This window comes from Sphaeramia orbicularis, chromosome 3 (genome assembly GCF_902148855.1).
Source record: "Sphaeramia orbicularis chromosome 3, fSphaOr1.1, whole genome shotgun sequence".
Lineage (NCBI taxonomy): Eukaryota > Metazoa > Chordata > Actinopteri > Kurtiformes > Apogonidae > Sphaeramia > Sphaeramia orbicularis.
In genome coordinates this window covers 33,842,984-33,856,888 of record NC_043959.1, presented here as the reverse complement: position 1 = coordinate 33,856,888, position 13,905 = coordinate 33,842,984, and the positions used below count along the sequence as shown (strand labels likewise).

Genomic DNA, 13,905 nt, shown 5'->3' with positions numbered 1-13,905 from the left:
ACAAGAGAACAGCTGTAGAATAACTGTCCACTGGAGTAATCATTATGCATGAAAGGGTTAAAATCCAATTCCCATCTAACTGATAGAATATAAATACACATTCACACACTACACAGACAACATGATTAATTTTAGAAGTGGGTACATTCTTGTTTTTTTTTGTTTGTTTGTTTTCAGCCAGATCTTAACATTTGCTCTGAATGTTTTGAGATCTATGATCATTTTAATTTCATTTTTCACTGTGTTACAGATGTAACTAGTCTTTTTTTAAGCGGGTTTTATTGGTGAATCATTGTTGCAGAACACAATAGTGTCTCCACATTCACTAGACTCTGAATGCTCAAATTATTCATATCTGATGCCTCTGAAAAGATGAAAAACTGCATCTTATCTGAATTCTTTAAATGTATTGACAGAATTAGTGGTTCAAAAGTTACTAAACATGTTAGATCAGAAGATGCTTTTATTTGCCAGCAGCTACTTAGGTCTTTCATTGGTAAGGTTGAACTACTATATATCCTGCTACAATTTCATTTTTAGAGCAAAATGTCCTATTCCTTAAGGTAACTGTATGGTTGTAGTTTGCCTTGGTCTTATGAGAACCATATATTGGTACATTAGTTGTGATTCACTCTGAACAACAGGCCGGTTTTAAGTGACAAAATCCATCTTAATTTAAACCTCAATCCCTAGGTTAATCACAAACATTCAACAGCTACATTCTCACTGAACAGGAAAGACATAAAATATTGCAATGTGAAGTAGAAGTGATAGCACCTAGTAACTAAACCTGTCAAATATAGTTGAAAAAAAATGAAAAAAAGAATAACACTTACCACTGAAATGTAATGGAGTAAGTAAAAGTACATCAAATGTCAAGTTTTTAATTCCAGTTGTAAATAATCTTTGAAATCTGGAGGTTGCCACTTGTTAAGCCCCTTGAGGGTTTTTGGTAACCATCCATCACAGTTTTTAAACAACATGTACTGTATTTATGTCTATGTATTTTACTATGTGAAAATAAAATAAAAAGTTAGTACACCAGTGCTTAACCCGTAAAGACCCAGTGTGACTTTTGTGTCAGTTCCCAAATAAATTTTTCTCTCTATTTAACCTTACCTAAATCATTTATCACCATTTCTTATATTATCCTCTGCATTTTTTCAGTGAACATCATCCATTTTCCTATATTTAATTCACTGATCATGTAGATGTTCATCAAAGCTCAGAGTAAATTCAAAGGTTATTATATCAAAACAGAAAAAACTGAAGAAAAAGTGACTTGTTCAGCAAAATCTATCATTAACTGAACATAAAATCAAGTGTCTCCATCCTGTCATTGATCAAACTCCATGATTTTTACTGGTGAATCAATGTTGTAGAAGATGGTAGAATTTCCACGGTCACTACGGAGCCTCTGAACGTCCAAATGGGTCACATCTGATGACCATGAAAGGATGACAAACTGCATTTTACACCAATTATTTACATTCTATTCATAAGTTTAGTGGATCAACAGTTATTAGACAGTTTAGACATTAGACATGTTTTGGTCGACAGTGGATGTTTGGGTCTTTATGGGTTAACTTGGAACTACTACCACTGGTGTCAGATATTGTAGGTTCTGATGAATCTTAAGGGAAAGTACTTTATCATACTGCACCACATTTGAAACATGTTTTTTTTTCTGCTGTGATAACTAATAGCAGAGTTACATTATTGTGTTCACAATTCATTTATTTTACATATAGAGGTCTCAATTTAAGTTAATTTTTGCAAAATCTAGAATATAAAAAACATGCTGTGTTCAAACAAAAACTATCCTCCAGGTTACAGGTCTGAATAACATCTTCCTTATTTATGATTTTTTTTGTGAAGAACTACATTAATCTTAGCAGGATCTGTTCTGAAGTATTGTGAGAAAACTGATTTGCACAACGAAAAAGTAAAAGCGTACATCTGCTGATATATAAATCTTGTTGCAACAGGTATGGAAACAGCCACCATGAAACAAGTTTGAACATGTTAACATACTTTTATTTAATGATACAAATCATGTGAGTCTACAGGACAGTATAAAACATAAAAAATGTTAGGGGTAACTATCATCTAATCACATTACTATGGACAAATGTTTTACAGTAGAGATATGCGAGTGTTCAGGAGGGAACCCAGACGTTGCCGTGTGTGTCAGGAGCCTGAGTGTACGGAATGTTCCAGATCCAAGGCTGATCTGGAAACAGCAACACAGGAGGTCAATGAGGTAATATGGGTAATTTAAGATCATTTAGAGCAAAATAACAAAAACAGAAAATTAAATCTGCATAACTTCTGCAAACTAGTGACTTCCATTTCATTTCTATACTTTTCTGAGCTCTACTATGCGCTGTGACTGCCAACGCACTGAGACACTTTTACAAGACGCCAGCATAATGAGACAAAATATAAAGACACTCCTGTTGTAAACTTCAGCAACAGTTAAAGATGTAGAGCAGGATTTGTTTGGTCTTGTAGGAAACACTGAAACACCACTGAAGGTCACTTGGCTTAGTTTAGGTTAACTAATGATTAAGCTACAAATGTCTCACATCAGGTTTAACTGATAAAAGTACAAACTCACTCCAAAACTTGAAAGCACAATACAATCCTTATATTTAAAACTTTCCTCATACTCTCTGTAATCGTCTTTCAGGACAGGTTATGATACTACAACAACTTCAGGGTTTCTGTAAAATGTATATGTTTAGAATAATGTTGGGTGCAGTTAAATAAAAAGAGCTGAAACAAAAACAAAGAATATCTCAAGGCTTATCTGCGATATACTGGTGCAATATTGTAACGGAAAAATGACATTTTTATATCAGTTAACATTAAGTATCAGATTTAAAACAGATATTTTTGATAAACGTTTTCGAAAGTTTCTTTTCGGCATAGATTCCTGTTTTTATCTTCCATATTTTATTTTGAACTGTCTTGACATATTCATTTGTTTGTGCAGAACAAGGGTCTGTAGCTGTTATTTTGATATTTCCAACAAAATAAAATAACAATTACAGTACAAATTCTATTTAATGTTGAAAGCACAACTTTAAAGAAAACTAAATTGTTGCTCAAGTCATGTGGTTTAATTCTGCAGACAAGTTGGAGTCATACAGAACCATGCTACATCTTATATGAACCGTGCACATTAACATACCTTTGGCAGAGTAGCTTGTAGGAGGGAGGTCAAAGGGCACGGGGAATCCAGTGGAGGACGAGGAGACAGGAAATGGATTTTTGTGAACAGGGAAGGTCTTCATGTTCTGTAAAGAGAGAATCATCATACACTTTTAGAACAAAATAACATCACATATGACCTCTAATTCATTTCTATAGCAGAGATGGAAATTTAAGGAATGTAGAGGAGCATGTTTTCCATTCCCTTTCCTTTTTCCATCTGCACTGATGATGTATGAGTAAGATGCAATGTCAGGAAAATAATTCCCTGTAATAGAAGAACACATGAGAAAATACAAACTGTTTTTTTTTAAGTATATTTGTCGTTTTTCTTACAAAGGCAGTGGGCAGGTAGAGGACTCCCAGCTCATATGAACGGACCATCACCTGGGTGTTGTTCTTCTCCAGGGCACCCCACGCTGCTTTGGACAGGTTGGCACTAAACACACAAACATTCACAGATTCAGTGTGTTATGTTTAGTGACATCTAGTGACTAAGTTACACATTACAACACGCTGTAACACTCCTTAGATCCAGTTAGAGTGTGTGTATTGTTGATTTTATGCTGTTTGGTTAAGGGGGCATTAACTCTGGTCCACAATGCAACATAAAGATAATGCATTTTAATACCAGATACAACCCTCTATAAAATGGAGGACAACATGGTGGGATAACATAATGGATTCCTCTATAGATATAAGTATTTTAGGGCACAAAAAATGCTGACTCATACTTTGAGGTGATTATACGCTAATGAGAACATAATAATGAATATTATATTCCATGTCTGTAACCAGTTCCCAATGTTTGGATTAGTGAATTAGCAATAGGAATATTTTATTATTAATCTGAAACCAAATTCTTTACTTATTTTCAGTCAGCATTTTGACCTGGGTGAGTACAAAATCATCCAAAAAAATAATTCTGAAAAGTGTTGGCAGACAGAATGATGACATGTACATAAAGCTTAAACATATACATTGTACAGTGGAGGAAAACAATTTTTGGACACCTTATGCATTTGTGAAATCTTGCATTAAGAATCACTCTTAAGTCACTGAATCTGTATTGTTCCATTCTTCAAACCCACATGCTCTCTTCTGCACATGCACTGTTCCAACAAAGTCAAAACTGCATGTTTCAAATAATGAAGCACCTCTAGGGTATGACATGTTGAACCTGTCAAGAATATAGTTTCATTATTTTTTCCCTGTTAGCAATAAACAAAAAAAAAAAAGATTGAATTTGTTTGCGTGTCTGATGCAGCCACACATTTTGAAACAAAAAAAAATTCCATAAAAATTTCATAAGAGAACAAAAATTCAGAAGACTATGTATAAGAAATCTGTTGCTGACCATAGGAAAAGATACATTAAACAATAATAGGTTAATCATACAGTTTCAGTTATTAACAGAATAAAATGAGAAAAATCTGGAGACACACCTTGTGATGAGGAACCAGGCAAGCTGAGTGAAATCTGGCGACACCCTCATGTACGTCTTAATGTGTGGCATGGCGTGAGTCCTTCCCGTTGTGTTTGCCTTCCATCGACTACAGATACATACAGAATTTTAAGGCTGCAAGTAACGACACTTTTCACAATTGATCAACATGCAGATTCATCATTATATCCTCTAGAAAAGGTTCAAAAATACCATAATCACAATCTCTTATGCCCAAAATGAAACAAAAATGCTTCATTGACTCACATTAGACTAAAAAGTAATTAATACATTTAAAAAGCAAATGATTCTACTTAAAAAAAAAAAAGAAAGAATCACTGAAATGATTAATTGATTGTCACAATAATTTACCTTTATGTTCAGTTACATATTGTCATATAGTTTGGTCTTTACCCATTGTTTGTTTCTATGCTACCAAGAACAAACAGGTAGTAAAAAGATCAGCCATAAAGTCTAAACTTCAGTGAGGTCTGTAAAAGTAGGAGTGACTTTTCATAAGCAATAACAAACTTACTGGAAGTAGGAGTGAAGCCAGACCTGTTTCTGAGCTGTCTGGATGCTGTAGGGAAGAGATCCACCAGCTGGAGAACCAAAAGATTGCATTACAACCAACGAAAACACAACCAGAGGTAAAGTTTATCTCTACGTTCACATAAATATCTCTTCAGTTGAAAAAAACTCACCAGGATACCCTTCCAAACTTGTTCTCACATCGTCTACAGATGGATATAACTGCAAAAGGTCCACACGTTTTAGAAATTCAGTCCTTTTCTAAATTATACAACTGCTTTTATCATTCTGTTGTACAGTTCCACATCAGTCAGCAGTGCCAACATGTAAATAAAGTTGAGAAAATGTACTTAAAATTACACATACATACACATATACAATACATATACTATACACTTTCCCTCCTGCAGCTGTCAGGCTCCACAACAGAAGCTGCTCCAAATAATTTTGTGCAAATTCTGTGCAATAAACAGTGCAATGAACGGTACTCATATGCATAATCTCTATACATGTCTATACATATAATTATGTGTGTAGATAGGTGTGTATAAGTGTACATATGAGTACCCCCCCGATCCAACCTGTGGCATGATCAGCATGTGCACAGCTGTAAATAGTATTTATAGCTTTTTTGATTTATCTTTATTATTTTTGATTTTGCTCTTTTTTGCTCTTATGTGCTTTGTATGTGCTCCACTATTGTTGAAGTAAATCTGGAATTTCCCCTTGTGGGACTAATAAAGGACTATCTTATCTTATCTTATGTACATATTTCACATAAAGTTTATGTTGGTGTAACGTACTAAGTGAATGGGCGGCTCTGAGCGAACAGACGACTTTCCTAATGTGGTCAGGGTGCGCTGAAATTCCCCCGCTAGCCACTTGGTCTTATCTAATCCCATGGAGCCGATGCTGGAGAACTGGCCAATCACAGGCCAGCTTTGGTCACCAGGAATAGGATCTGTGTGTTCATTTAAAAGCTATAAAAAAAGCAAAGGAGAAAAAAAAGGCAAACCCAGTTAAATGGTAGATTATCTTTGAAATATATTGAAAAATTTAATTCGTTTGAATTTATAGAAAGTGTATTTAGAGCAGAGAGAACCAAAAAGGAACATTTACCTTCCTCAACCTCAGATGGCCCCAGCGCTCCATATCCGAACCAACATACCTCCCTGGAGTTGAACCAATCAAATACACCCTGAAGAAAGAGACGAAGGAGCAGGATGCTATAACCCAGATGGTGCATTTACGAGATTACACAAGACAATCATTTAGCAGCAGAATATCTACCATGAACAGCACACATTCAGGTGTTAAGAGTCCGGTTTATTAATCCTTAAATCCCATTAGTGCTGCCTCCATCACATTACAACCAAGTCTGGACCCCATCCGTGAACGCCCTTTGAGTACCTGGTCTCTGAGAGGTCATGCTCTTTGATTCGCTGGATCCACTCCTCCAGTTCTGGTGCTCTATACGACGCCAGGTATTCAAGCAGATCCCTCTTGAAGAAGGTCGGGGATTCACCTGCACTACTGCCGCTGCCCTTTGGTAACCGTGGAAACAGAGGGCTCATCCACATCCTGGTTGTAAAAATTAGAACCAATCATCACAATAAATCTGATGCCACTTGAATAAATACCACTTATTTATCCAGGTTATATTAAGTAATGCATAGAGTATGATATCCATGTATTAAAAAGAGGTTAAAGACCCAACACTCACCCTTGTGTTTTCTGGTACCAGTCAGCTCTGATCAGGTTAGAGGTCAAAATGATGACCCTGAAGCCTTCCTCATACCACAGCAACATCATCTTCCTGTTCAGACACACAAAGATTTTATCCACGTCTGTTTTGTGTGGGTTAATTTATTTGTGTACTTAATACTATTATGTATTATGTATGTAGGTGTTGCTTCAGTTGCTGTGCAAATACAACTTGCAAGAAATAGAAGAAACATTTTAACTGTTTCATCTTAATGCCATATAAAATCTTTTTAATTCTTGTTTTACTTGACTCATCTGTTTTGCATTTTAATAACTGTAATCATTCTTAAACTTTTTTTTCATCATTATTGTGCATTTTATTATGTTTCCTTTACCTGACTACACTGAAAATGAGGCCTGGTCTTAATATAAATTCATTCTGAATTAAAATAAACATTGAATGAATGTATAATACAATCTCATGTCCATTAAATACACTTAATATTGATGATAGTGATGAAACTTGTGCTTTTTGTATAACATGTCAACAAACCTACTCTTAAGGTACATAATGATGTTAAAATATGAGTAACTACAGTATCTAGACTGATTATATCGATTAATCACTTTCTATTTATTCAAAAAACAAATTAGGATAATATTACTGACAAACTATTGTTTGCCTTATGTGTTTTTAGTTTGGTTCAACATAAAAACAAACGGTACAGAGTGTATGCAGGTTTAAAGGCATAAAATGTAAGATCATCATGATTGAAATTTAAGTCCTCGTGAGAACATTATTAGGTGATTAGGTGTTTTTTTTTTTACCTCCGCCAAGGAGGTTATGTTTTTGCCGGTGTTGATTTGTCTGTCTGTTTGTCTGTCCGTGTGCAAGATAACTCAAAAAGTTATGGACAGATTTGGATGAAAATTTCAGGAAATGTTGATACTGGCACAAGGAACAAATGATTAAATTTTGGTGGTGATCGGGGCACGGGGGGTGGGGGGCAGGCACTGATTGGCCTTGGCAGAGGTCTGCGCTCTCGGAGTGCGTCTAGTTTTTTGTTTGTTTTGTTTTGTTAACAGCAAATTCATGATCTGCCTACTTCCTGTTTCATAAGTCTGGCCTCCAAATTCATTATTTTTAACAAGGCTGAATCAAGCACTAAATCCAATCAATTCTTGAGACCCATCAGAATCATATTCAAGACATTTTAAGGCCTGAAATTGAGATTATAGGAATTTAGACTGGAAGACTCTAGGGAAATACCACAGCAGAAGGTAAATACTTACGTGTGATGAGTTCCAAAAGCAATATCCAGCTTCGCCTGTCGGTGAAAATTAAACTCATTAACTCCATTTAACAGGAGTGGATCTATCCAACACTGCAGATGGAAATGTGCAGAAATATAGCAGTTTCTGTGGAGGTGAGTTTTTACCTGGCACAGTCGGACATGAGGGAAGGGCTGAGTCTGTTGGACGAGCCGGGCTTTGGCCTCCCTTTTATCCCCGTGGACGATGAGAACTGGACGGGTCCTAAAAAACATGGAGTTTAGAGGATGTTCTACTTGACTGTGATCTCACTACCTTCCCGATACAGAAAATATATAATTTCAGATGTGTTGACAAAAATAAACCTCATAAATTCAGGTTCATTAAAAGTCAAAAATACTACAGTTTCATGCTTTACACACAACTATATTTCTGTACACTTATAATGTACATTTCTTTAATTATCATATTAATAATATATTGTCTAGTACATATTGTACAAATTGCTGCTCTAATTTTGTGTCTCAATGGAGTGTTTTCATATGTGTGTGTGTGTGTGTGTATATATATATATATATATATATATATATATATATATATATATATATATATATATATATATATATATATATACACATACATATATATGTATATACACTGAACAAAAATATAAACACACCACTTTTGTTTTTGCTCCCATTTTTCATGAGCTGACCTCAAAGATCTAAAACTTTTTCTGTGTACACACAAGGTTTATTTCTCTCAAATATTGTTCACAACTCTGTCTAAATTTGTGTTAGTGGACATTTCTTCTTTGCTGAGATAATCCATCCACCTCACAGGTGTGGCATATCAAGATGCTGATTAGACAGCATGATTTTTGCACAGGTGTGCCTTAGGCTGGCCACAATAAAAGGCCACTCCAAAATGTGCAGTTTTATCACACAGCACAATACCACAGATGTCACAAGTTTTGAGGGAATATGCAATTGGCATGCTGACTTCAGGAATCTCCACCAGAGCTTTTGCCTGTGAATTGAATGTTCATTTCTCTACCATAAGCCATCTCCAAAACTGTTTCAGAGAATTCATGAAGAAGACTGTGCGAGGAAAATGGTGGTCACACCAAATACTGACTGGTTTTCTGACTCCCCTGGACCACTCAATACAGTAAAACTGCACATTTTAGAGTGGCCTTTTATTGCGGCCAGCCTAAATCACACCTGTGCAATAATCCTGCTGTCTAATCAGCATCTTGATATGCCACACCTGTGAGGTGGATGGATTATCTCAGCAAAGGACAAAAGAGAAGTGCTCACTAACACAGATTTAGACAAATTTATGAACAATATTTGAGAGAAATAGGCCTTTTGTGTACACAGAAAAAGTTTTAGATCTTTGAGTTCAGCTCATGAAAAATGGGAGCAAAAACAAAAGTGGTACGTTTATATTTTTGTTCAGTGTATATATATATATATATATATATATATATATACACACACATATATATATATATATATATATATATATAGTTCTTCTTTTTCTGTTGTATTGATAATTTCTTTCCTGTTACTTTTTTATTATACTTGAATGGGGCGACTGTAACACCCAACAGACTCCCTCTGGGATTAATAAGGTACTCTGATTCTGATTGAGACTTTTTCTGTCGTGTATCCAGAGAGGCCTGTCTCTGAGGGACACATGAATACATGAGCAGTACCCAGTTAATCAGCCTCAAGAGGGTGTGTTTGTGATAATATGATGGTATCTGAAAAGGAGCAGAGCTTACCTAAACTCTGGGGGGTACTGCTGAACCATCCAGGCAATATCAAAGCAGTAGTTAAACTATGGAGAACAGAAATAAAGAGCATTAATGCAGAAATCTATTCCATTCCTTGTACAGAAAAGTAAAAACAAAATGATTTAAAACTTGTTTCCCCTTTGGATCATTGCTCACCTGAACTGATTCTTTCAAGGTTCCGAATAATGGGGAGAGGATATCTAATAATGAATAATAACAGAGATTATTACAGTATAAATCAAATTCAATGGGGCCATTCGGTGCCTTGGTTAACAGTAATCAGGTGATGTTTGTAAATAATCTCCAGCACTGAGATGTCATAGTTAACTAATAATAAAAATTAAAACAAGTAGTGGAAAAAAGTTATTTAAACAGATAAGAACAGCTTAGGTTTAGCTTTTCCCATAATATGAATGCTTCATGGAGTGTAAAAAGATCATGGATTTGGACAATATGGAAGCTTTCAGAAACAGTGGCTCTTAAAATAATAATCAATGTCACATATTTTTTCAGCTTTCATTTTGCAGCTTCGATAAATCATGCCTTTCCACATAACTTAAAAATTACAACTAAATCAAACTTGCCTAAAAGTAATCAATAAAATTGCTTATGCACTTGTAAAACTAACTACTGTAGAACAAGACTGAAATCAAAAAACAAACTGAATTTAGAAAAAAAATCTACAAAAACTAACACTCTCCTGTGATCATCTTTGGCAGAAGCTCAAACTGGACCAACTCCTCTCACCTCTGATGTGCAGAGCTCCGCTGTTGTACTTCTTGTCCAACCCCGTCACCTTATTGAGGTAAAACCTGTAGGTGTCATTCAGACAGGGGACGCTGGATTCAAAGAAGTCCTCCGGCTCATCGATGTAGTAGAGCCGCCCGTGGGGACTTGGCGGACGCTCGTTCTCCACCTTCACCTTCTTTGCTTTGGGACTGGGTGGAGCCTTCTTTGGGACACTACTAAGACTCTTCCCCTTAACACTTTCGTCATCATCATCACTATCAGACAGAGCCCAGCCCGAGCCTTCTGACACTTCTTTCTTCCGCTTTCCGGTCAGTGATGGACTAGATTCAAGCTTCACTGGATTTAACTGGTTCATTGCAGCCGCCTGTCTGGCTTCAGAGCCGATGACAAGAGAGGACACAGGGGTTTTAGCTGGTTCTGGTTTTATATCTACAGTGGTTCTTACCGCTTCTGGTGTAGAGGCAGGAGAAGATTTAGGCTGATGGGAGTTATTATTTATATTTGAGGACCTCCCTGAAGGAGGAAGGTCCTCATCATCATCATCACTGCTGGAGATGGTCCACTTGCCATGTTGACTATCCTGAGACATGCCTGCACAGAGATACAAATGAAAAGTTACAGTGAGGATGTTAGCAGCTTGTGTGCATATGTGCAGACAGTTCTATAAAGGTGATTTAATAGAACAAAGAACATGTTATATAGGTTACACAGTGGAAAGAAAAAAGTATTAGTTCTTTTGGGTGTCATTAGCCCAGTGTTTCTCAAACTGTAGGGCGGGCCCCCTAGGGGGGGCGCGAAGGCTTGCTGGGGGGGCATGGGATCACTCCTGTTTTTTTTACCTCCACCAAGGAGGTTATGTTTTTGCCAGGGTTTGTTTGTTTGTTTGTTACCTCCGCCAAGGAGGTTATGTTTTCGCCAGGGTTTGTTTGTTTGTTTGTTTGTCTGTCTGTCCGTTAGTGTGCAACATAACTCAAAAAGTTATGGACAGATTTGGATGAAATTTTCAGGGTTTGTTGGAAATGGGATAAGGAAGAAATGATTAAATTTTGGTGGTGATCGGGGGTGGGGGGGCCCACGGGGCCCACGGGGGGGGCCACTGATCAGCCTTGGCGGAGGTCTGCGCTCTCCGAGTGCTTCTAGTTTTTGTTTTTTTTTTCAGGTTATAACATGTAGCAGGTGGAACTAATGTTTTAGTGTTGGAGCGCCCTGGACTCATTTTAGGGACGTAAAACAAACTAATCTACTGCCATGGTGATCTGTCACTAGACTAGACAAAATGTTTAGGTTTGGGGAATGGACAAGGATTGGACTGGAAAAGAAAAATGTGGAATATTTCTGTTTTTGCACAGTTTGTACAGTTTACACTTTAATGTTCTGAGATGTGCAATGTAAACGGGCTCATTGCAGCCACTGATATTGTTAAAATGTTCGTCTTTGTTACCAAAATTTGTTTGTTGTTCTAAAAAAAAGGAACTTTATTGTCATAGCTGTAAGATAATTGCGCATTTCCTATTTTTATTTGGAAAAATATTGTCTCAAGGAGCAGTCTTGTTGAGTTTATTTGTACTGCTCACACAAAAATCTAAGTTATTTTTAATTTCTGCAACAAATAATTGAAGGAAAAGCTAAAAGTATTGTTACAGTATTGATGTTTCTTTCAAAAAAAAATTATAATTGCACCACTGTTACAATGTTGTTGGGGTTGAGGAGGGCCTAGAAATTTTTCGTCCTCCAAAGGGGGGCCTGACAGAAAAAGATTGAGAACCACTGCATTAGCCTAAGGGTTCACTTTTCATTTTTCCACCAACTCTATGAATGTTTAATAACTACATTCAATAAAGACATGAAATATTATAATTGTTTGTGTGGTATTAGTTTTAGGCACATTGTGTTTATTATCTTGGAACTTAGACGTAGATGATCAGATCACATTTTATGACCAATTCATGCAGAAAAGGAGGGTATGTCAAAAGATTTGCATACTCTTTCTTGCCATTGTATTTGCTATTGCCCTGTCTGCCTGTGTGGTAAATGTTTAAAGAAACGACCACATAGTTAAAATACAGTAATATAATAACTTTTACGTGAGTTATTATTTCATTTTGAGTTGGATTTTTACACAAGTAACTTTAGTTTGACATAAATATATAATAATATCAGTACTTCTACCAGAGTAAAATAATGTAGTTCTCCTAAACATCTGGTTATGAGTATTCCATCAAACATTTTAAAGTGAAAACCATGAATATTGGTGTAGATCTGTCACAGTTACCCTGTCTAATCTGGTTTAATGGAGACATTTATAATGAAATGCTAATGTTTGCAGCTGAAGAGGTACATAACTTCCTTAAATAAAATGCACGAATCTGATCAAAACAATGAAACATGTTTTTTGTGACTGCACAGAGGTTAGCAGAGAGGTAATGGTGAGAGACTGTAACAAGTTGGATTATTAAATGCATGGACATGGAAGAACTACAGCCTGCATGCAAACACAGACAAAAACAAAGCATGCTTAGCCTAAAACATGCTTCAGAAAAGGCGAATATATATATAAAAAATAAGCTATATAGCAATACACTGTTGCATGTTCATGATGTATACGATTGTAAATGCAAACCAAGGTAAATACAGTGTTTACAAATGGGATTTTAATCTGTCTATCGTTATAATATGTCCAGCCTGCGATGTGTTATGACGTATGCTTTACCGGGTCAGACTGAGAGCAGCAGCACGGTTTAATGTTGTCGTTATCGCAGGGACACGTTCCAAGACAAAAGCCCAAACAAAAAAACTTCATGCACTCGCTCCTTGCACAACCGCTGTGTATGTGGTGGGCACGGATTATATGTCCGTGTCTACAACCGTCCTGACTTTATAGTTCCGCCGTAGTAATGGATGCGTCTCATTGGGTCGGAACTTTTTTTTTGCTTGTCATTTGCAGGAACCTGTGTGTGAACAGACAAGGACTATGGGATGGAGAAGTGTGTATGAAGTATGAACCATACTAATAGTAACATTATTAATAATACAAACACTACTACCACAACAACAATCCTTATACTACAACAACAACAACAACTACTACTACTACTACTACTACTACTACTACTACTACTACTACTACTACTAATAATAATAATAATAATAATAATAATAATAATAATAATAATAATAATAATAATAA

General features: G+C 36.1%; 1 protein-coding gene across 2 annotated transcripts; it reads right to left on the bottom strand.

Annotated features, from left to right (window-relative positions):
* Positions 1-2,019: 2,019 nt before the first annotated feature.
* Positions 2,020-13,551, bottom strand: tdp1 (tyrosyl-DNA phosphodiesterase 1). Of its 2 annotated transcripts, XM_030131153.1 has the most exons (16): positions 13,429-13,551; positions 10,716-11,309; positions 10,125-10,168; positions 9,957-10,012; positions 8,335-8,431; positions 8,189-8,223; positions 6,915-7,007; positions 6,602-6,772; positions 6,311-6,389; positions 5,995-6,171; positions 5,365-5,413; positions 5,196-5,262; positions 4,662-4,769; positions 3,553-3,655; positions 3,197-3,302; positions 2,020-2,233 (listed from the first exon to the last, which is right to left on the bottom strand). In XM_030131153.1, the coding sequence occupies exons 2-16, from the start codon at positions 11,305-11,307 to the stop codon at positions 2,160-2,162; spliced, it is 1,851 nt and encodes a 616-aa protein (XP_029987013.1). In that variant the 5' UTR covers positions 11,308-11,309; positions 13,429-13,551; the 3' UTR covers positions 2,020-2,159. The 2 variants fall into 2 exon arrangements, with proteins under 2 accessions (XP_029987013.1, XP_029987014.1); XM_030131154.1 differs by lacking the exons at positions 2,020-2,233; positions 3,197-3,302 and adding an exon at positions 3,315-3,484 and having other exon boundaries at positions 3,604-3,655.
* Positions 13,552-13,905: the final 354 nt, after the last annotated feature.

Excerpts from the sequence above, each read along its gene's own strand:
- tdp1 (XM_030131153.1), bottom strand. The coding sequence starts at position 11,307 with ATGTCTCAGGATAGTCAACATGGCAAGTGGACCATCTCCAGCAGTGAT. Across the intron at positions 6,390-6,601 it reads CATGACCTCTCAGAGACCAG|GGTGTATTTGATTGGTTCAA; the intron begins GTACTCAAAGGG and ends CTCTTTCTTCAG. Across the intron at positions 5,263-5,364 it reads AAGTTTGGAAGGGTATCCTG|CTGGTGGATCTCTTCCCTAC; the intron begins GTGAGTTTTTTT and ends TTGGTTCTCCAG.